We start from the raw sequence: 22,744 nt of genomic DNA, 5'->3' as shown, positions 1-22,744 counted from the left end.
GAATGAGTGGACTTGATTGAGTGTGCGTTGTAGGGGGAGCATGTGTGTGTATGTGTGTGTGTGAGGAGTCTTCAGTTTGGGATGTTGGGTGCTGGGAGGCCGTTCAAAGGATGCTCAAACAAAGCTGGATTTTTTTCTCTTTCTCTCCTTTTTGAATGGTGATTGGGGACTGGCTGGATTCCTTTACTCATGCTGTTGGGCTCCGCTTCAGGGTAAGTGTAGTTCACGTAAGCTCAAACCGCCAAAAACTGCCAGTAACACAGGATTGGCTTAGAGAGAGTTTTGGTTTTGGACTTTGCTGGCCAGGGATTGAACCAGGGAGCCATGTGACAGTGGAAGAGTTGTGACTGATGGATTTTCTTCACTTATTCTAGATAAGTAGAGTATAATAAGATACAAGTACAACAGATAATGAGATGTTCCAGTAGAAACAATATGAATGAATGGATCATTGTAATGTAAGTATATTTTACTCAATTCAGTAGTTTTTTCTGTGTAACCAGTCTTTCAGTTGCTTAGATTTTATGAAAGGATTCACAATCTTGACCAACATTTTAACCTCAGTTGGCACGGCCATTTTCACGAACTATCCATTTTGCAGAAGCCATGCTGACATTATATTTTATACAGTAGCTTTATGTTGCATGTTTTGAAGACTGTCTCTTAAATGAATATGCGACCTTGTACAATATCCACCCTTAAATGTTATGAGTCTCATGGGTGAATGCACAGCTGCCATCCTTGATTAGGGACCACTACCATGATTACTACTTCAGGACCTCCCATAACCGAGACCAACACACAGCACTGACACAACATTATGGGGGTCTACAGTTGTGATTGATGATTATTGTTTTGCTGCTAATTACAAACCGACCCATAGAGTGCTTCTTGAATCATATAAATGGGTCAATCTTGACAGTACACAAGATAAACATAAGATATGTGTATGATATGCTGGTGAATGAGGCGTTGCTCAAAGCACATGTATATATGCACATACATATGTACACAATTAAATTAGAATTAGACATCAGATGTGAAATTGAAGTAATTGATATCTTCCAGACAGTAACATTAGGTTTTTACTTACTCTATTTATTTAGTCATGCCATGGGGAAGCCCCTATACTATGGTTATAATCAAATTCATCAGGAAATGGACTGCGGCCATGTATCATAAATCACTGTTGAGAGCACAGAAAGGGCTGGTCTGAATTAAGGGCCATTTCTAAACAGGTTAAGTGATGGGATGGTTAGGTCATGCGCAATATGAGTTAAATGGAGGAGTGGTTCTCTGGCTCCCTGGCTCTCTTTCTAGTATCATCCTACTAGAAAGAAAGAAGTGCATATCAGATTCAGGCGTGGGGCATGCTGAGAGGGTTTTCTCTGGTTTGCTTTAATTGTTTTCATTGAATTATATAGGTCATAGCATCATTATATTGCCTCATTTGAGGGCCAAAGCCTGCCTATAAAATGATTAACTGTATGCTGTTTATCGTCATTTGGGTGGTCCAGTCTATGAAACATAATTTTAAAAAAGCATATTTTATTTTAAGGACACCTCTCCTCTAATGAAGCTACTCAGCATGTCCTCAGTGTTGTGAGATCACTGTAGAAGCAACCGTGTAATTTAGCAAATGACCACACATGTGGTGCAGTAACCAGACACGGCACACCCTCGCTCTCGAATTGTTAACCCATGTGGACACAGCCACAGACACTCGCTCTGGCCTACTCGGGAGACCGCTGGGCAGTGATCTGAGCTAACTGGGTAATCATTGATCTTGAGGCTGGAGCTTTGTCTGGGCACCACTCTCTGATCCGACTGTGTACTCCCCTGTGGATCCGTTGACTGCATCATCTGCTCTGCAGAGATATGCATGATGTAGATAATTACTAGCCTAATGCACATGAAGGCATCATATCAAACTAGGTCATTTTGAGATTCTCATTTAGTTAAAAGCTATGGTAATTGTAATTGGTTTCATGTTTGGGAATGAGAAATGAGATTATATTCAAATATGGGATGGATATTGACAGCTTTTTGCCTTGCCTGCAGACTTTCTTTGTGTCTTACCTCTGGCAAAGCAAAAAAAGCAGCATAATCAGCTAAATTTTTCTGCCTAGTGACTAACACTGAGATATAACTGTACACTCAATGTAACACAAATGCATTGCATTTTCAAGCCAGAAAAACTTCTTCTCACTAATAGTTTGAGAAGCCAACATCCCAATTTCCCATTTTTGACCCATATTGCCCCCCCACACAGATATTTAGTCAGCAAGCATGACCTGAGGCGACCTATATAATTCTGAATGGACCAGTCCAACCTCACTCAGAGGGGATGACCCAGTCACAACAGGAACCCTGCCTGTGATCTACTGATGGGCTCACCTCAGCTCCTCTAGACTAAGATAATTACTTTCACCCTTAACCCTTCTGTCAAAACAATGAAGGCACTGAGCTGAGGGCGAAGAAGGCGTGCTGACACAGTTTGTATCTGTCACTGCCAATGCTTTTTATGACTCTTTTCATTAGCATAGTAATTTAGTCAGACGAGATGTTTACCAGATTTTAGGATTGAAAATTGTCATTCGGAGAAGAAAGAAGACTGATAAATTGATGAAGATTATCAAAAGTCTTTTTTTAACAAACACCACTTACTGTTGTTGTTTTCCTAACAACCCCCCTCCATTGCCCCCATGCCACTCTGTGTTCCTTCCCTCCCCTCTTATTGTCACCCCAGAGAGATGAGGCGATGTCTGCATTTTTATGGCTGTCATATTTGATCAGATCCTTAACGGGTTTCCCAGGACTGGTCCAGGCTGAGTTAGAGAAAGAGCTGGCTGTTTGCCAGTAGTTTTTCATGCCAGACTCAACAGTGGGATCCTCGACAAGCCTGTCACATTGATTTCTAAGCCCAGAATATTTCAGTTGGTGATACAAGATAGAGAAGAGCATGCGTGTATGTGGTCTAAAGGAAGACAAAGGGACAGGGAATATCCTGGCCAAGTTTCTCTGCTGTGGTTCTCTCTTGTCTCATATTGCAAAGAAAAGGGCAATGTTGGCACAGAAATTTAGCAAAGAATGTGAGAGACTGGTTTCATTTAGTCCCAGTGCTGTTTTCTGAAGATGTGTTGGCAAGCTGTACTTAGTGACTTTAATGCAGGGAAGTTGCGCTTTTAAGGAAACAACAGCAGTGGTATGTTTTGTTGATTTTCAAAATGAGCAATTGTTCACTGTATGATGACCAAGAGCCCACTTGTCTTATTTTAGGTAGCTGAAGGATCTTCCGCATGCATGGCCGAGGGGCCTTACCTCACCTATTACTACCTCACTAGCCTCTGGGCTGAAGGATTATGGGTAACCTCATCAGCCGGCCCAGCTGCCTGGGCCAGAAGTCCAAGCATGTGAGGTCAGATGAGGACTACCTGAAGGAGTGCTACCAACGACGAAGAGAGTGGCAGCCCCAGGAACAACATGGAGAGGCCAAAGCACAAGAGGTTGTCAAAGACAAAGACGAGGAGGATACGAACAAGGAAGGAGAGGTGGAGAGTGATAAAGAGGCACAGGAAATTGATCATAAGAGGGAGGAGGGGGCTCATACTCCTATTTCGGATAAAATCCTCCGCAGCTCCCCTGCCTCCACAATCAGGAGCAGCAGTACTCTGGATAATGCCTGGCATAGCAGCCCTTCTCCAATAAAAACATCCCGGAATGGGACACTAACAAGGAGAATGGTGCCTCCAGAGTTTGCCAGATCCCCTTTGGCTCACCCTGACAAGGGTGCTGCAGAGAGAAGGGCAAGCTTCCAGAGGAGAGACTCTAGAGAAGGCAGCCCCTGGTCCTGGAAGACTGTGGCATCTCGTGAGGTTACGGAGGTGACAGAAGTTACAGAAACGACCATAACCGAAATTGTTGAAGTGACAGAGTATCCAACAGGAGATAAAGGAGGAGACCCAATAGTCACCAGAACTGTTAGAGTCCTCAATGGGGTCGCTGACGAACTCGCTCAGGTTGATAAAAACATGGACTTTCAGCCATATCAAGTCTCATCTATCCTTCCATTTCTTTCCTTTCATCTCTCATCTAAAATAACAATTCTCACTCTAGTCTCTTTCTTTAAAAGCAATATTTAGTCTCTTTAGCATTGTGGTGGGTCTGAAAGTCTAAAGCTACGATTTCATAAATTGATACAACTTGTGGACCTTCTTTACTTTACAGCTCCAAAGTGATGGGCATTCAAGCTCAGACCAGGATTCCTGCGTGGATAAATGGACAGTATGTTTTGCTCTTAACCCTAATCTACATGTGTTACAACAGTATTGATCATGATTTCAGAAAATCATTCCTATTTTTATTCATTTTCATTTTATATTCACGCCAATATTTTGTGACGGTTTCTCTAAAGGGAACAAGATCTACCTTGGCATTGCGGGATGTGTCAACAGATTCTGAGACATTTCTCCCAAACCTGGAAGCTTTGCTCACATGGGTGTGTGAGATAGAGGAGCTCACAGCCAATCAGAAACCGCCATCCTCAGAGGTTAAAGTGGTGAAAGCACAACTTCAAGAACAAAAGGTCTGTTTGTTATCAGTGACATCACACCACCTCATTTCATGTTCAAAAAAAGCATCTTTCAAGGACTGTAGCAGTGGGAATATACCTGAAAGGTTTACCTATAGAAAGGCGTGCTTGGGTCATGGAATATACTCAACTGCTCCCTTTATAATATAAATTCTGCTCCACTCAGGGGGAAAGGGTGGCATTCATAGCCACAATGAGCTTCAGTATGTCTTTGTGAACATTTCCTAGGAGTCTGAAAAAAGCAGGGAAGTCTCTCACCTTTCAGCTGTAATCACACCCATTGTGAGCTGTTTCGATGAGGTGAAACCTGCCTGGCTCTTAACAATATAAGCTTGACACATGAGACAGGGCTTCCTCCATACTGACACAAAGACAGCCAAAACAAGAATAAGGCTTTGATAAAGGTTAACTCTAACTGAAAGCAATGACATTTCTCTGAAATTAAACCTCATTAAGTTAACATTTTCTGTAATACTGATAGGAATATTGTGTAATTTTTCATTAAATGAATAATAGTATCTGCGGGGGTTTTGATTTATATTTTTATCATATGCCTGTGATCAGTGGCGGCTGGTGACAAAAATGTTTGGGGGGGGCGCAGTTTGATGGTTGGTGGTCCTAGAGTTACTGTCACACAAACCGTAGCACCACTTCATACCATAGCAAAAAAATTAAAATAAGACAGGAAAACCAATCTAAAAACAACACAACACACTATAATATCTCCTGGTTAGTTTTAGTATGGTATCTCAGACCCACAGAGAGAGGAATAAAAAATTACAATTAGATATGATAAAATTTCACTCAAGTTACCAGCAGTTAAAGCAGAGTTATAAGGTAAAAATGCTTAAAAAGAGACACCACCACCTATATTTTAGTTATTGTGTCTTCAGTCCTGATTTTACTGTAATATGTTAGTTGTTGCAATACCTAAACATGACAATAGATGGCGCATTAAGCACTATACACTGCTGTGGTGAAGCTTAACTTAACTTACTTAACTTCTTATTTTTATAATGAGATGTACCCCAAATTAACTATTACAGTCAAAATTACTTCCATCAATTCTTAAACTGTATTTATGCATTTCAATTTTCTACACTTCATAGTTATGTCTTGTATAAAGTCTTTTTAACCGTTTACAATATTAATAACAGGAATGCAGCTACTACCTGATCTTATATGTCCTGTTAGAGCTGCTGGATGCAGCCACTGTTATGGACTGAATCTATGTTTCTCTTCTGGAGCTTGGCATAGCGGAGGTCCACATGTGGCCAGATGTGGCCAGCTGCAGAAAGAGCTCAGCAATGCTAAGCCTGCTAAAAACAACTTAGCTCCATGCTATTGTCTTGATGGCTGCAACTACTTTAGTGTTTGCATTTTTTTCAGAGAGATGTTTTAGGTCTCCTTCCCCTGTCGTCGTCCACAACGTTTCAGTGCTGACACTTTAAATGAGCAAACAAAATAAAGCAATAAAAGGAATAACTCACTGCATGCAGCTAGCCAACTCCGTTTATCGTAACAGCAGCGGGAGAAACTCCGGGTCTCAGCTCGTCCTCCATCACCTGCTGCTGCTTTATCTTCTCATTGTCTTCTAGTTAAAGTCCTGTGAAATTATGTTTTTGTATAGAAATGACCAAATAATCTTTAATTTCCGCGGCTCCACTTTAACGTCATCTCCTGAAACTACAGCTGACGGGTGGGCGTGAATGACAGCCAGAACTGTCCAATCACATTAGATTAAAAGACTTAAAACAACAACAATTTGCTGCCAATAAAAGTGGGCGTGTCCAAGGCGCACTGAGCTGCGCCCAGCTGCGCCCGTGAGAAAACTGAAGGCGGCCAATGAGAGAGCAGCTTCAGGTCATGTGCTTGTCAAAACTGTGAGGATTGACTCCCATTAGGCCGGCGACCCGCACACAGGAAGTACATATAGAAATGAATAAAATACTATTTGGAATAAATTTATAATAAATGCCGACAGGTGCTGAGAGACATTTTCCAATACTTTTTCCAATACTTTTTATTTCATAATTATTTAGCATTATATCTACTTAATAAGTAGATATATGTGTATATGTATCTACTTAATACTACTACTTAATAAGTAGATATATGTGGGGTGCCCGTATTAACCAGCCGCCACTGCCTGTGATGAACCTCTTGATTTAACTAAATATAACCTTACCTGAGCGCGTTTTGTTTTTTTGCAGCTCTTGCAACGCCTCCTTACCGACCGACGGCGCAGTATGGCCACAATGATGTTGGAGGGACCTCGGCTGGTGGAGGCCCACCCAGGAGAGGAGGGAGAGCAGGCCAAGGTCAAGCTCTCAGCTCTCAAACATAAGTGGGAGGCTTTACAGCAGGAGGCAGAGCAAAGGTCAGCTAATTTTACTTTGGTTTGGCAAGGATTATAGCATACAAATCTGATTTATTTATGATGGGAACTTTGTCACTGGTAGGAGGGCGAGTCTGGAGCTCATTCTGCCCAGGGCCCAGCTCTTCCAGGAAGGAGTAGAGAGCCTGCAGCAATGGCTCATATCTGTGGAACAGGTCCTAGCTGAACTACGAAATGCAGAGAGAGTGATGCTGCATCTCTCAGATGCCACAGATCGAGCCAAGGTTGGAAATCTACCATGTGTGGTTCAACTGCATGTATACAGTACACATGTGTTGAGTTGTTTGATTAAAGGAATATCATTTTGTCACATTATTATTTTCTTTTAGGCTGTTGTTGAAGAGATTCAAGTAAAAACTGCTGACCTAGGAAAAATACAGAAGTCAGGTCAAGATCTAATGGAAGCGATCTCAGGTAAGCTTTACTGCAATAATAATGCAAATACTTATGTGCATATTATTGAAATGTGACAAACACCAGACTACTTTATTGTAAAACTAGTAGAATCTACATCAGATATTAAATACTTATGTCTGGTATAGTATTGATAAAATTCTACATTGTATGTATCACTAAAAAAAAAAAAAAAAGCACCCTGTCAGTCCTACTGTTGTCACTATCATCCCAAACTAGTACAGTATATTTGTCTTAAGAAATTTTGATTTGTTCTTTGTTTCAGAGGAAGAGGCCCAGCAGGTGCAGGAGAAGATGGATGCACTGCGTATCCGTTGTTCTGTGTTGAGTCTGAGCAGTCTGGATGTGCTGCAGAGACTGGAACAGGCCCTGGAGGCTTCCAGTCGCTGTACATCCAGCCAGGAGGACCTTCATCTGTGGCTGGGCCGCATTGAGAGGGAGCTTCTGGGGGCAGCAGGAGCCCAGACACATGCTGGAGATGCAGTACTATGTGCAGCTGAGAGACAGAGGGTAATGTTCTCACGCAATATTAAAATGAAACAGTCATGGGTTTGTTTTCATGTTGTACATTACACAGCAGCACGCCCATGGAAGTTTAAAGCAAATGGATGAAAGAGGGTGTGAATTTGTTGTTAGAAAAACTGTAAGTGTTAGAAAGGTTATATCTCTTTGAGGACTAGAATCACTAAATCTGATTACTTTCGTGCTAAAAACCGAAATGTTTTATAGCAAAGTTTTGTAGCATTGCTTGACCTAGCAGAATATTGACCAAAGTAGACATATTTTTGGTAATTTAGAAAAGGTGCCAATGGATATATACAACATACTGTATCTTTCATTGCTTTGCTAAATTTAAATAGGTGAGGTTACCTGGTTGGCTAGCAACGAAGAACACATTTTCAGGTGAACTATGTTGATGCATGTGAAGCTGGCTATTTAACTGTTACTTTTTTTTCAAAGTATGAGATACACAGCTCAGAGTGCTTCTTGTAACTTATTCGCAAATATACTGTCCACATCACATCACCATGGTGGGGCCTGCATTGGTGGATAGTTAGTGACATTGCTTATGTAATGTTGTACACCTGTTTAGACATGTCACCACAGAAAATGCACAAATTAATGAATTAATATTAACACAGGCCATTATAAGGCTTTTACTGCTTTGACAAGTCAGACTATGTGAAGACACAACTAAAGGCCATGAAAATGTATATTATATTATATTTCAGTCTATTTCAGTCTTAATTAAAAACAGTTTACAATTTGTGTCATGATGAATAAAATCATTGTGAAATCATGAGAACATGAGTAATCTGTTGTGTACTCCACATTTGCTATGATTCAGAATATCCAATCTATGACATAATGATGTCATTGTCAGTATTTGCTGCCTAAATTAGAGAAGTACTGATGTGTTTAGACTTTGGAAATGTTAGTATTATATTTAAACGATAATGTTATTATTGCTATGCTAAGATACTGTACTGTATATGTTTTCACAGCTGGAACAGGCGGTGGTGAAAGAGATGGCTTGGTTCAGAGACACAGCACTAAGTCTTGAAAAGCTGAAAACCATTAATCTGGACCCACAGCTCATATCAGAACAACTCTATGAGCAGAAGGTCAGCACATTCTGCACTAGATAAACATTTTCCCACTTATATATTTAATGTCTGAAATGAATCTGTAACATGTGAGGTGTTTATAAAATCATTAATATCAATTTGATGTACTATTTCCTGAATAGATTTTGGCTGTGGAGATTCTCCAGCACAGGTTCAACATTGAGAAGATGGTGAAAATAGCTGAGATTTTGCTAACATACAGTGATGAAGGAGAAACAGGCGATCTACAGGTATTCTCTTCATTCCATTCTATGTGACCATTTTACCCATGTTGAGAACAAAATGATCAAAAAACCAAAAATCTCTCCTCTCCATGTAGACACCATTAGAGGCCTTACAAGAACAATGCAACACCACCTCAGCCACCAATGCCCATGTGGTCCTGCAGCTCGAGCATGCTCAGTCGCTTCTTCTTCAGTTCTCAGAGGGCCTTGCTGAGGTTTCACCCTGGCTAGAAGAAACTAAAACCCTTATTGGCCAGCTCTCCCTGAGTACAATTAGCTATGAAGCATTTCGGGAACAACAGGACCTCTTACAGGTAGAAGAAACCTGCTTCTCTACATTTGAGTGCCAGCATTTCACTTTTTTCATCTTTTTTTGTTCAGTTCAACAAAGAAGTCCTTTTATACTTCACATTCTGTGACCATTTTCCTCAGGGTAAATGAGCTGCTCTGTTCAAACTCAGTTAATTATAGTTATCTCCTTCCAGTCCTGGTCACTTTTCCACCAGTGTACTATAATGCCATTTCTGTTTTGTCTGGTAATGCCATGAAAAATGAATTTTTTTCAACCTTCCTCTTCTGATTTCAGAGATTTAACTCAAGTCAGGTTCTTTCTGAAAAAGTCTGCTCTCCACATTATTATTAAAACTGTCTTCTTTCTCCTTTTCTAAGGGTCTAAGGGAGTCTATAGCAGAACACAGACCCTTGATTGCACGCTTATGCTCTCTGGCAAAGCGCTTGTCAGAGCTAAACCCTATTCAAGGGGATGAGTTCTGTCGCAAAGCTGCAGAGGCCGAAGAGCAACATAGCGCCATTAGAGACCGGGTCAAGGAGACTGCCAATCTACTCGAGGAGTCTCTACCTCGATTCACACAGGTAAGACTGCTTGGACAATGTAGAAAACATTGTAAAGAGCTCTTAGTTGACATCAGGATACATTTTTAATTTTTCAGTTTATCACAAACACACAAAATCTTAACTTCAACTTAAAATTAACACATTACTTATTTCTAGCTGAATGAAAGGATGACTCTTATCAGAGACAGCCTTGACCGCCTGTGCAGTCGCATGCAGACTCCCACCTCCCTTCAAGGCCTCACGCCGAGGATCCAGGAGCAGCTGCAGGACAACAAGTACACCCTGACTGAGCTGTCCAAGCTGGAGCTGGGCCTCAGCAGTATCAAGACACAAGCAGATGAGCTGCTGGCGAACACACAAGCAGCTGGTGATGGATCCATTGGAACAGGTGATAATCCTCATAGATATTATCTTGTTTGTACACAGATAAAATATTGTCCTACTACAGAAACACATGACTTTCATGCAGATAACTTTTAGAGAGCAGATTGTCAGCAACGTCTGTGTTTCATCCTTGCAATTCTAGCAATACAAGAGCGAGTGTCCAGCCTATCCCAGCTGTGGGATGAGACAAATACTCAGGCCCAGGAGAGGGAAAGCTGGCTGCTCAAACTCTTGGATCTCGCCATGAAGTTCTGGAGCGATGTCAGCGATGTCACGGCTGCTCTCAATGATGCTCAGCAGGCAGTTTTGGATCTCAACGCAAGTCGGACGGATTCCGAAACAATCCGCCAGAGCCTTGAAACCATGCAGGTTTGTCTGGAAACTACAAAAGGGAGCATGCCTATAAAACCCATATTGTTATATACTGTATATTTCTACTACTAATTCACCATGACACCATGCAATATTTTTCAATCTTTCACCTTGCAGACTCTCAGGGAGGATATTGACAGTTTACAGGGAGATCTGGACACTCTTGGTGTCCTGGGGATGGACCTGATGTCAGCATGTGGAGATACAGACAAACCAGATGTCACAAAGAGTCTAGATGAAGTAAGCCATACATTCAAATGAAGTCATTTTAAACTCACAGTGTTGTGTTGACTAACTTACAGTTCAACCCTGTCTTTTGACATTTTAAAGCTCTATTGCACATGGAACAACCTGAGCAAACTGTGGAACGAATGTTACAAGAAGCTGGAGGAGGCCTTGCAGATGGCTTTACACTATCAAGACACTATGCAGGTGTGTGTTTGCATAAACAGTATATGTCTGGACATGTGTATGCATATGAATGTGTGTGTATTGAGCCACTGGAGTCACCAACAAATATACTATATTCATGTTTCATGTCATTGCCATATCATTTAGGAACATTTTACCACCACTGTGTGACCCAAGCAGTGTTGTGGCATTCTGTCAAATACAAAGCTAGTCTTTTATTCAGACTCTTACTCCCTGCAACTTTGCTTATGATTAAATGACAGCTTTTGTGGTTCCCTGCCAAAGGCAAATGAGTTCCATGGTGTAAACTGTGTTAGACAGTATCAAAAGAAAACTAGATGAAATGCGTCCAGCTGTATGTACCAGCAGGGTTACATGTTTGGCTGTTGAGAACAAAATGTATTTAATGTTACAATCACAAGACGTGGCATGAAATCATTCACTGGCTTTTATAAGTACTCTTTGATTGTTGTGCTAATAGGGTCTTTTTGAGTGGTTGAAGTCAGCTGAGCTGAAGTCTACTGAAGAGTTCATGGTAGGAACTGACCTGGAATCAGTCAAAGAGCAGCTACGTGATCTCAAGGTGAGGTTTTACCAAGATTTGAACACTGAAAAGTACTAACCTCTGAGACCAGCTGAGGTGGTCGGTATTATGCCTAGTTTTTGGATCACATGTTATACAAACAATGCTTTTGGTTGTTTTTTATTACAATGTAAAACAAAGTGGTAATGAAAATATTGAATTGAATGTAAGTCTAAACATACAGTAAAGACACTCTTTGTTTGTTCCTTAAGGGATTTAAGCGAGAACTTTACCAAAAGAAGATTGAGATAGAAAGCTTGAACCATCGTTTTGTGTGCCGGCTCTCTCCTGGCTCGGAGCGTCCAGGCTCAGTCTCACCGCTGTGTGACTTCAGACTGCGCTGGGACAGCCTGGAGTCAGAGACTGTCAGCAGACAGGTGAGTAATGGATCCATTAATTAAATTTGATGTCACTACAGCAATCAACAGCTGGGGCTGCGTGCACCATATCTAGCTGCAAATTATGCTTCAAACTTCAAAACACAAAATTATTTTTGTACATTTGCTGCCACCAGTAATACTTTATCACCTGAAATCGCTCCATCGACCCATTCTGTTTGCAGCATCAGTTGGAGTGTGCTCTGCTAGGTCTGGGTCAGTTCCAAAACACACTGGATGAGCTGCACACATGGCTCGCCCGGACCGCTGAACAATTGCAGGGCAACCAGCCAATCAGCATCGACCTGCAGGCCTGTGAAATAGAGCTGGCTAAACACAAGGTTGGTAATGACCCAATTAAAGTAATGTATAATGATTAAATAAGTCATTCGAAATGACTACAGTGTCAGAAGTAAGCTCTGAGGTGACAGAATTCTTTCAGACTCTGAAGGTCTAACAAAACAGTAAATTTTGTAACTCAGACGTAGAACTGTTATCTGCTAGATAACACTGAGCACTTAGCCTTGAATAAATAACAGGCCTCTGTCTCCTGGGAGGGAGGTATAATCATTGTGTCCACCAGCATCTGTGTCACATAGATTATTCCTACTTGCTTCTAATGCACATTTAACACTGCTGTAGTATAAACACTACACACTGCTGGAGTCATCTGATAATAAAAGTCTGTGACTGAACTGTGAGATCAATCTTTGATCAGAAAACACTTATTTCCATTCTCCTCCAAGCAATACTTGACTGCGAATTAAACTGGCACAGATATGATAACTTTATTGCTTCTTTCTCTTCAAAGGTCTTGCATAATGATGTTATGTCCCATGTCCGCACGATGGAGTCCCTGAACCAGGCAGGCAGGGGACTGCTGGAGGTTGGGTCTGGGGACAGCCCACATGGTCTACAGTCTCAACTGGAGCAACTCAATGAAAGCTGGGAGTTTGTCCGCTGTGAGACAGAACGCAGGCAGCTGGAATTAGAAAACAGACTCAGTCAGGTGAAGAGAAAAGAAAAAAATCCATTATCTTCTTGCAGCAAGAGCGATCATATAGTAGATATACATTTTTACCTGTGTGAATATATAGTGGATTACTTCACAGTGTATTAGGATGCAGCATTTTTTATGTTGCATTTATATTTCATTATTAGTGTAGCGTGGATGCCCTCTTGTGGTGATTATATAAATCAACAGGTCTGTGGGTTGAGTCCAAACTTCAGCATGTGGCATTTACTGTCAAAAAGGGCAAAGTTCCATAAAAAATTGTAGGAATCATAGAAATAAAGACGCACAAACTAACAACATATTTGGTGTCATAATTACCAAAAATATATATCATCATTGCTCCACTTCTGCTCAAATAAAATATGATGAAATTTTAAGTGCAAATTATGCTAAAAATATGGAATGACTAACTGAGGTTTTAGTGAACTGACAGATTTGCCATCATAGCAGATTTTACACTGGTTCTATTGTTTTAATGTAGGTGCAAGATGTTACAATGGAGATTCAGGACCTTCTACAGTGGCTTGAGAACACAGACCTGAGACTGTCCTCCTTCAAAACCATGTGGGGTATGCCAGACTCTGCTGCTGAAAGGCTCAACGCACACTTGGTGAGACCCATCAGACTTTTAACTGTAAAGGTCAAAAAGTCACACAATAAACAATAAATCAAAAAGTCACACAATAATTTTACCCTAGCTAAAAATTATTTCCTCTCTATAAACCAATTTTCTTGACTCCTCTCACCCATAACAGGAATTGTGCAACGAGATGGAGTCAAAGCTCCACGCCTACACAGATGTGAAGAATGCCATACATAGGATGCTGGAAAGAAGCAATGTTATGCGAGGCTCGAGCACTGAACACAGCATGTCTATTCTTGAACAGAAATGGGCGTCTGTTTACAGCAAAGTACAGGAACGAAAGGTTATTTAACTCTTCATTTTCATCTTGTGTCCACTTCTATTAAGTTTGTTTTTCAGCTCCAGTCTGTTTTTGTCATCAGTAGAGCAAATTATAATACATGACTTGCTGTTTCCATAGGCAAAGCTTACCAAAGGATTGAGTCTGGCCAAGGAGTTCCACAGCAATGTCCAGGAACTTCTCACTAAGATGACCAAGTGTGAGGAGTCAATTGGACTTCTTCCTGCTCCCAGCTTTGTTCTGGACACAGTTTGTACTCAGCTGCAGGATCACAGAGTAGGTCTTGTTATTCCTGTTTGGGGGAATCTCTCTTTCTGCCTGAACATTTGGAAGTATTTATTTTTGATTCATTAAATACTTTGTTTTTACAGACACTGGTGAATGAGGTGAACTTTTACGGTGAGAAGAAGATAACAGTGGAGAATGCAGGCTGCAGACTAACAGAAATGAGCAGGAAAGAAGACTGCGATGTCATTCATAACCTAATCATGACGGTCCAGGATCGCTACAAAAAGTTACAACAACGCACTTCAGAAAGAGGCAGAATGCTAGAGGAGGTCAAAAAGAATGCCAAGCAGGTATAAAACTATATAATCTCCAATCTCAGTGGATGACCTTCACCATCCTTTTCAAACTGTACATGTAGTTTAGTTTCAACTTGTGCCTTTGATAAACCTTTGCCTAACACCTGTCTTTATTTCTTATTCTTCAGTTCAATGAATCTTGGCGCCTACTAGTGGACTGGATGACAGAGGTGGAACAAACATTAGACACACATAAAGAGATTGCAGTGACCCATGAGGAGATTAAACAACAACTGAATGAACAGAAGGTGCAGTAGGCATAGCAGTAATGAAAACTTGACTACACGCGTTATATTTGTGAATGTGTCAGATGCTGATCACTGCTTTCGTAATTAGGAGTTCCAAAAACTGCTGAGATCAAAGAGGCCCATGTACGAGGCCACGCTGAAGAGTGGCCGCAGCCTTCATGAAAGAGCTCAAACCAGCCATGATAGACAGCATGTGGAAAACCTCCTGGCTGAACTCAAAGACACTTGGGACACTATCAGTGGCAAGTCTATGGAGAGGTATGGAGCTCTATTAGTGTTGGCAGGTGCACACTCATATTTCTCTTAAGTGTAAAATAATTTGAGAATGAACCAAATTGTGTGTCTGTTTTCCTTCTGCAGACAACATAAGCTGGAGGAAGCACTGCTGTTCTCAGGCAGATTCACTGATGCTCTCCAGGCCCTGAATGACTGGTTGTATAGAGCAGAGCCACAGCTAGCTGAGGATGTTCCTGTCAGTGGAGACAAGGATATGGTCAATAATCTTATTGACAAACATAAGGTACACCCATCACGTATTTTGACTTTGTTGCCCTGGCAATTCACAATGTTGAACACCTACCATATACATACGATATACTGTACATTCTGCATATACAGTATTTCATACCCCACTCTCACAATGATGGTCTCATTTGCTTATAGTAATAATACTACTGTGATTATTTATTGATGTTAAGTTGCTATTTGTTGCACCAATTTATGCATATTTTTGTAGCAGTTTCTTAACAGTGTCATCAGTTACGTGCAAGTTCTCAGCTTATTTTCTTTCTCTTAGGCATTCCAAAAGGAGTTGGGGAAGCGAGCTGGGTGCATTAGGACCCTGAAGCGTTCTGTGAGGGATCTGACCAGGAGCAGCACAGCTGATGCTCACTGGCTGCAGGAACAGATGGATGAATTGGAGGGCCGCTGGGAGGCTGTGTGCAAGCTGTCAGTCAGCAAACAGGACAGGCTGGAGGTTGCACTTCAGCAGGTAGTCCACAAATAATAGATGACCTATACAGTATAAACACATTTTTGGAATTAAGCTGTCTAATACGCAATAAAGTGTTCTGACAGTGGCTTTAAGTTTGACCTATTGTGTAACAGTTGATTAGCTGATATCTGGCTGTTAATAATGGTAAGATTAACCCTTACTTAACTCTTATCTTTGTCTTTGTTCTTCTTAGGCTGAGAAGTTTGATGGCCTTGTCCACTCCTTCATGGAGCGCCTCACTGAGGCAGAGAGAGTACTGAAATATGGGGTGATACCGGACGATGAGGGGAGTTTACTTGCTTTTCGCAAACAACACGAGGTCAGTATAACATACATCAACATTACATTATCACTCCCTATAGGGAAATTCATTTTTTCTCATCTTATCTGCTTCAGTTTAGGTCAAATGTCAGGGTCAGGGTTACAAAACAACATCCTGGTGCTGATAAGGATTCAGTATCTGCGTCAAGGGCAGTGAGGCTGGGTGGATATTTGTTGACATTCATGCTTGAACCCTTTTAACTTGTTGACTTTACCATTGGGCCACATTGCTGTTTCACCACAAGCTGTTAAAAACACCCATAATAAAGAAATAAATAACATACACAAATTTTATCATCATAAATGTTGTTATTTATGTTAGCAACAAAAAGCTGAATTAATCCTTCGTCTGTAGGAGTCAATGGCTGCCTTGCAGGCTCAGGTGGTGGAGTTACAGAACATCCGAAGTCTGGGTGAAGAGATCCTGGCCTGCTGTCACCCAGATTCCATAATCACCCTCAAATCTTGGATGAGTGTCACCAAGACCCGCTACGAGGAGGTGAGTGCTTTTTATAAACAATACCTAATTTTTTTTTAAAGTATTTATGAAACTGATGAAACTGTTGTTTTCTGAGTTAGGTTCAGACATGGGCCCAGCAGCAGGGCCAAAAGATCCAGAACAGCTTGTCAGCATTGGAAGCGGAGAGAGAGGAAGTCCAGAGGCTGTTGGACTGGATCTCGTCTGCAGAGGAAGCCCTCACCCTCAGAGACCAAGAGCCACTACCTGAGACCATGGAGCAGAACCAAGAACTCATTGAGCAGCACAGGGTATGATTTCTCTATAATACAATCCTTCTGCGCTCTAAGGATGTGTGGGTTTACATGCCATGCTAACACTGATCATTCCACTCTGCAGGTATTCATGGAGGAGTTGAATAAAAAGTTCCCAGAGGTGGAACATGCTACCAAGTCCTGCAAACACAAGAGCATTTCTAAACAGCACATATCCCCAAGCAAACGGCCTCTCACAAGTAAGACTCCATGGACAACGCTGCTAACAATATGGTTTATATTCCATCAACATGTGCCAAAAAAAATCATCATTATAATATAAGAACTGACAGCTTGATGACAGCAGCAGCAGAAATCACTTGACTGAGCTGATCCCAGACTCTGATGTTCTTGTTCCTCCATTCAGAGAGGAGAAGCACTCTGAAGCTACAGCCTGCAGCAGCACCGGTTCCCCTGGAGCATCTCGACCCCCAGACCCCACAACTCAGTCAGCTGGTCAGTCGCTGGCAGAAACTTTGGCTGCTGGCTGTGTCTCGACAAAGCCGTCTGGAACAACACCAGCAAACACTCAAAGAGGTTATTGTTCCTTAAAGATGTCAACATGGAAATTTTAAGAGTTATAGTGTAATTAGAGGTGGTAGAAGTTTAGTTCTATAAAACTTAATTTGATGCAATAATTAACATGAATGCTGTGATATTTTTAATTTCTGGACAGATGGAAGAATTTGCAAACTTCGACTTCAATATGTGGCGAAAACGATACATTCAGTGGATCAGTCACTTGAAGTCTCGGATCTTAGATGTGTTCCGCAGCATCGACCGCGACCAGGATGGACGAATCAGCCAGAAGGAGTTTGCTGACTACGTCCTCGCTTCTAGTGAGACTCACCATTGCATTTTGCAGTTTGATTATGAAATGTAAAAGACAGCATCTGAAATGACTTATTAGTTTGGTGAAATGTTAATTTCATACGACTAACAGCAATTAAATAAATGTTTTCAGTGTTGTAATATTGATACTGTTCTCTATATATGCCATGTCATGTCTAAGTAATTAAGTTTTAATACTGGATCTTTGGACCTCTCCACTGCAGAATTTCCCACCAACTCTCTAGAGATGAATGCGGTGGCAAACATCTTTGACATGAATAGCGATGGCTTCATTGACTATTATGAGTTTGTGAGTGCGCTCCACCCAAGCAGAGATCCCTACAGGAAAACACTGGACGCAGATCAAATCAATGAAGAGGTATGAACAGTGGGTGCATAAGGATACATTAGAAGGATTTATATAGTTTGGCACTTTTTATGACACTGATTATTATTATTATTATTATTATTGTTATTATTATTAATATTTTTTCTTCTTTAGGTGAGTCGACAGGTATCTCAGTGCAACTGTCCTAAGAGGTTCCAAGTGGAGCAAATAAGTGCCAATAGATACAGGGTGAGTCATTTTTATAGATATTGATCAGCTTTTATATTTTCTACTCCAAACACCTCACAGAATCCTCACAGACAGCCACACAGGAAGTGATACAATTCCCCTTTTCTGGTTAGTCTGGATAAAAATAAAAGGCCTAAGTAATTGGAAAAAGCATGCCCTACAGACACAATATTGAAACATTAGTGATGTCTTGAAGGTGTGGTGTGAAGGTGCCAAAACAGAGAGGTCCTCAAAAAATCCCAAAATATCATCATGAACTTAAAATATCATCTTTTTTCTGCAGTTTGGAGATTCACAACAGCTGCGGATGGTTCGGATCCTGCGGAGCACGCTGATGGTCAGAGTGGGAGGAGGCTGGACTGCTTTAGATGAGTTCCTGGTCAAAAATGATCCCTGCAGAGGTCAATATTGCACACTTGACACTTCTTTAAGGTCAAGTTATCATTTACTATAAAGAAAAAAGTGCTCAGTAATCATGCTCAAAAGTGATAGAATATACTAATAATCTTGATGGATGCATCTATAAAAACATTTTAGCATGTTCCCCTAAATTCAATATCTGTTTCTGCTACAAATGTTATTTTCCATGAACATTTTCCACCATTTGAAGGCATTTTTACAGACTTTTATCTCCAACCTCCGTTAATTATTTATACATAGTGTCTCCTGGCTGTTATTAGAGGTGTGGCAACTATAAATTACAAGTTTTACAGTGTTCTGTTAAATTCCCCCACTGTGTCAACAACAGTAAAAGGTCGGACCAACCTGAAGATCAAGGAGAAGTACTTGTCTCCAGCAGGAAGTACCTCCAAGGGTTTGACTGTCAGCAGATCTAACTCAAGCCTCAGCCTGTACAGCAGTGCCTCTGCCCCTACCAGCCCCATGACCCGCAAGGCAAGCTATAAACTATATTTTATAACAGTTGGCTGCTATGTGCTTTGTGAGGATCAACTGTGACATTTTAATATCAAAAATCTGAAAAGATTTGCAGCCTCTGCTGGCACCTGTGCTATTTTACATTTTTTGGCCAATCTGTCTTTGTTGCTGTACTTTCACCACTTTTAATTTACAAGTAGCTCAACTTTTTCTGATTCCACTCTTCTAACTGTAAAGTTTCATCTTCACATTAGCTTTACTGGTCAAAGTGTATAATTATTCATTATAAAGTGAGTGATACAAGGACAGTACTACTGTACTGTCACAGTAGTAACATCCTAAAATTTGTTTTCTGGAATTTTATCTACTTTACAAAAGCAATGAAGAATATTTTACTATGGAGACTTCTGACTGTAATTAGCCTGACAGTAATTACCTATCTTGTCTTTAGGCATTACTCCGCAGGAGTTTCTCAGGTGACCGCTGCATTCGTCCAAGGAGCTCCATAGCTGCTTTGGGATCTGATCTACAGTTTGTGACAACAGGGGAGGGCAACTCCCCCTCACCATCAGGTCAGCCTGTTCACTTAGTTCAACTCAGTTACTTAAAAAACGGCATGCTGCAGGATTATGATTGTTTTACTAGATACACAAACATAATGATAATAACTATATATTTCATTTGTACCACACTTTTCATTCATAGTGAAACTCAAAGTGCTATAGTATTAGTAATATAATAAACACAACTTAGAAACTTACTATATTGAGATAATGAGTTAACCCCGCCCTTTGTTTTCATTCTTATGCACCCTGTAGACGAAGCTGAGAGGTTACCCACATGATTACCTCTGCCTCTGAGCACCACGTGTATGCTGCAGTGCTAAACCCAAACACAGCCTTGAGGCCCCGAAACAAGCGATAGAGGGGTCAAACAAACAACGTATCAGTCACATCAGAAAAGAAGACACTAAAGGAAAAGTAAGGCGAAGGTCACAAGAGGTGATGCTAAAGGGTCTTTAGCTTTGAGAAATCTGCGTGAAGATAATATGAGGACTATGAGGGTGTCAGTCCAGATGCAAGACAAAGATTATTTTTGTTCCTTGTTACATTTCATATAGTAGTATCTGACAGTGTAGAGAGTAGGAATTGAAATGTTCTGCATGGATACTTAATGCATGATAGCCAGAGCCTTGCTTCAATCAGATTTTTGTTTCACAGCTTCTGATTCTTTTGTGGTTTTAAAGACAAGCAGGATCACATAGTACCAATGACTGCTATATATAGCATATGTTAACTTTTCATACTTTCTTAGGAATCCAAGCAGGCAATAATGCTCTGTCATGGGTCGTTACAGTATGTGATGTAACTAATTTGGGGGGAAATTACAACTAAAAAACATCAGTACACATAAAGTGTAGATGCTGTTCTGTCTGCCCTGAGCATCCAAAAAAAAACACATATACCAAAACCATAAGTATGTGATGGTAAAGTATGTTGTCCTTCAACTTTGTGATATTATTAGTTTTTATTTTGTTCCATGAAGATGACATTGTTGGCAGGGCCACGCTGTTTTTGTCTTTTAGCTTTTTTGACACCAAGTTATGGAGTTAAATGTGTGTAATTTTATTATCCTGCATTGTGAGGATGTTTTAAACAGTGAAGATTGTGTAATGAACAATGCACTGACAGGCCATTGTTGATTTGTAGAGATTATGTTCTCAGGATTGGTTTTACCTTTGGATGTATGTATTTCTATGGAACATTACTGTGAAAATGTAGATGTGTTGTTTTCTTCATAACACGCCCTGAGAAAGTTGTTTTTAGCACATTATTTTCTTAAAAATGCACTTTTCTGTGTCCAACTACTGTAGAGTAAGTTTGTTAGTTAAAGGACCAGTGTGAACAATTTAGTGGCATCTAGCAGTGAGGTTGCAGATTGCTCCTCCCATTCCAAGTGTGTAGGAGAGCCTACAGTGGCTGTAAAAACTCTCCAAAAACATAAAAGGCCCTGTCAAGAGCCAGTGTTTGATTTGTCCTTTGTGAGCTACTGTAGAAACAAGGTTATACAACATGGTGGGCTCCATGGCAGAGGACCCACTTTCTCTGTAGATATAAAGGGCTCATTCTAAGGTAACGAAAAACACAATGATTGTTGTTTTCAGGTGATTATACACTAGTCAAACCATATTTGAGAACATTACATTCAGTTTCAAGTCCGTTCCACTAGATGCCACTATATTCTACACACCGCACCTTTAAGTGGGAAAATAGGCAGTTGTCATGAGTAAGAGAATTACTTTTGAAACACAAACTATAATTCTAGTTTGATGTTTCATGAGGGTGGAGGTGATATTGTCTGGTTGAACAATGCACATCATGTGTAATCTGCCTTCTTGTTTCCTCATCTTCCCTCTTTTACCCAAAGCAGTATATTTTAGGGATTTTTTTGCCTTTGATGTTGGATATCTCTTATTTTTAATTCTACCATCTGTCTTAACTTTTATTACTCTCCTTTCAAAGATGTTTTAAAAAAACATAGAAGACACCACATCAGTTTCCTCATGAGTTTCTTTATCAATTACACTCATGCTCATTGACTGGATACTTTATATAAAGTCAATGCTCATGACCCTGAAGACACCAATGCACGATGTTATTAAAAAATACTCGAATACATTTTCCCTGAGAGAGACGCTACTGCATATTCTATACAAGTCTATTGCTGCACAGGCTTTCAGTGTGCCTGGCTTTTATTCTGTGGTTTCATTGTCAACCAGTTAATACTTTACAATATGTCATCAAGAGTGTAAAGTTACTGTATTTGTATGTGTCAGTTTGTACTAGATCTACCTGAGCTCAAAGACAGTAGCTTATGTACTTAATTGCATTTGGTCTATGCAGCTGTGAAAAGGATTTTTTAAAATTCTAAATGTTTTTACATGATAAAGTACCTTCTTCTCTTGGCTTCAATGTGTTGATGTTTTGGAGAAGGTTGACAGTTTGCTGTACTGTAAAACAAATATTATAATAGCCAGATTTCACCACTATTGCTATGCACCCTAATCTTTCTGTACTGTAAATGTTTCTATACCCAGCACTCATTCTGATGTCTAATTTAGGGAAAATGTAGATGAATGTCACTAATAATTTTATGTCCACTTGTACAAAATAAATCATTTTGTAATAAAATAAAACTATTTGCCACATTCATTACCTCATTGACAGCATTTAGCGTCAGCAAATGATCAGATAAACACAAGTAACATACAGATGAACAAACAAAGTGAAAGATTCATTTTCACAAAGTCATATTGTGCACACAAGTCCATTATTTCAATGTAATCAGTGATGTAATATTAGTTATG

At 40.4% G+C, this 22,744-nt stretch overlaps 1 protein-coding gene across 1 annotated transcript; it reads left to right on the top strand.

Moving 5' to 3' along the window:
• Positions 1-11,027: 11,027 nt before the first annotated feature.
• Positions 11,028-20,221, top strand: macf1b (microtubule actin crosslinking factor 1b). The gene is made up of 26 exons (XM_053327630.1): positions 11,028-11,106; positions 11,197-11,298; positions 11,759-11,860; positions 12,073-12,237; positions 12,423-12,578; positions 13,049-13,246; positions 13,734-13,862; positions 14,008-14,178; positions 14,296-14,451; positions 14,547-14,753; positions 14,888-15,007; positions 15,096-15,265; positions 15,368-15,527; positions 15,804-15,998; positions 16,195-16,320; positions 16,678-16,821; positions 16,902-17,090; positions 17,179-17,293; positions 17,461-17,630; positions 17,770-17,932; positions 18,149-18,303; positions 18,427-18,501; positions 18,773-18,902; positions 19,250-19,395; positions 19,829-19,949; positions 20,196-20,221. The coding sequence occupies exons 1-26, from the start codon at positions 11,044-11,046 to the stop codon at positions 20,219-20,221; spliced, it is 3,654 nt and encodes a 1,217-aa protein (XP_053183605.1). The 5' UTR covers positions 11,028-11,043.
• The last annotated feature ends 2,523 nt before the right edge of the window (positions 20,222-22,744 follow it).

Source organism: Scomber japonicus, chromosome 10, assembly GCF_027409825.1.
Source record: "Scomber japonicus isolate fScoJap1 chromosome 10, fScoJap1.pri, whole genome shotgun sequence".
NCBI lineage: Eukaryota > Metazoa > Chordata > Actinopteri > Scombriformes > Scombridae > Scomber > Scomber japonicus.
Note: the sequence above shows the minus strand (reverse complement) of the source record. Positions and strands in the feature narration are given on the sequence as shown.

Excerpts from the sequence above, each read along its gene's own strand:
- macf1b (XM_053327630.1), top strand. The coding sequence starts at position 11,044 with ATGGACCTGATGTCAGCATGTGGAGATACAGACAAACCAGATGTCACA. Across the intron at positions 15,999-16,194 it reads TGGAGGTTGCACTTCAGCAG|GCTGAGAAGTTTGATGGCCT; the intron begins GTAGTCCACAAA and ends TGTTCTTCTTAG. Across the intron at positions 17,933-18,148 it reads TGACTACGTCCTCGCTTCTA|AATTTCCCACCAACTCTCTA; the intron begins GTGAGACTCACC and ends TCTCCACTGCAG.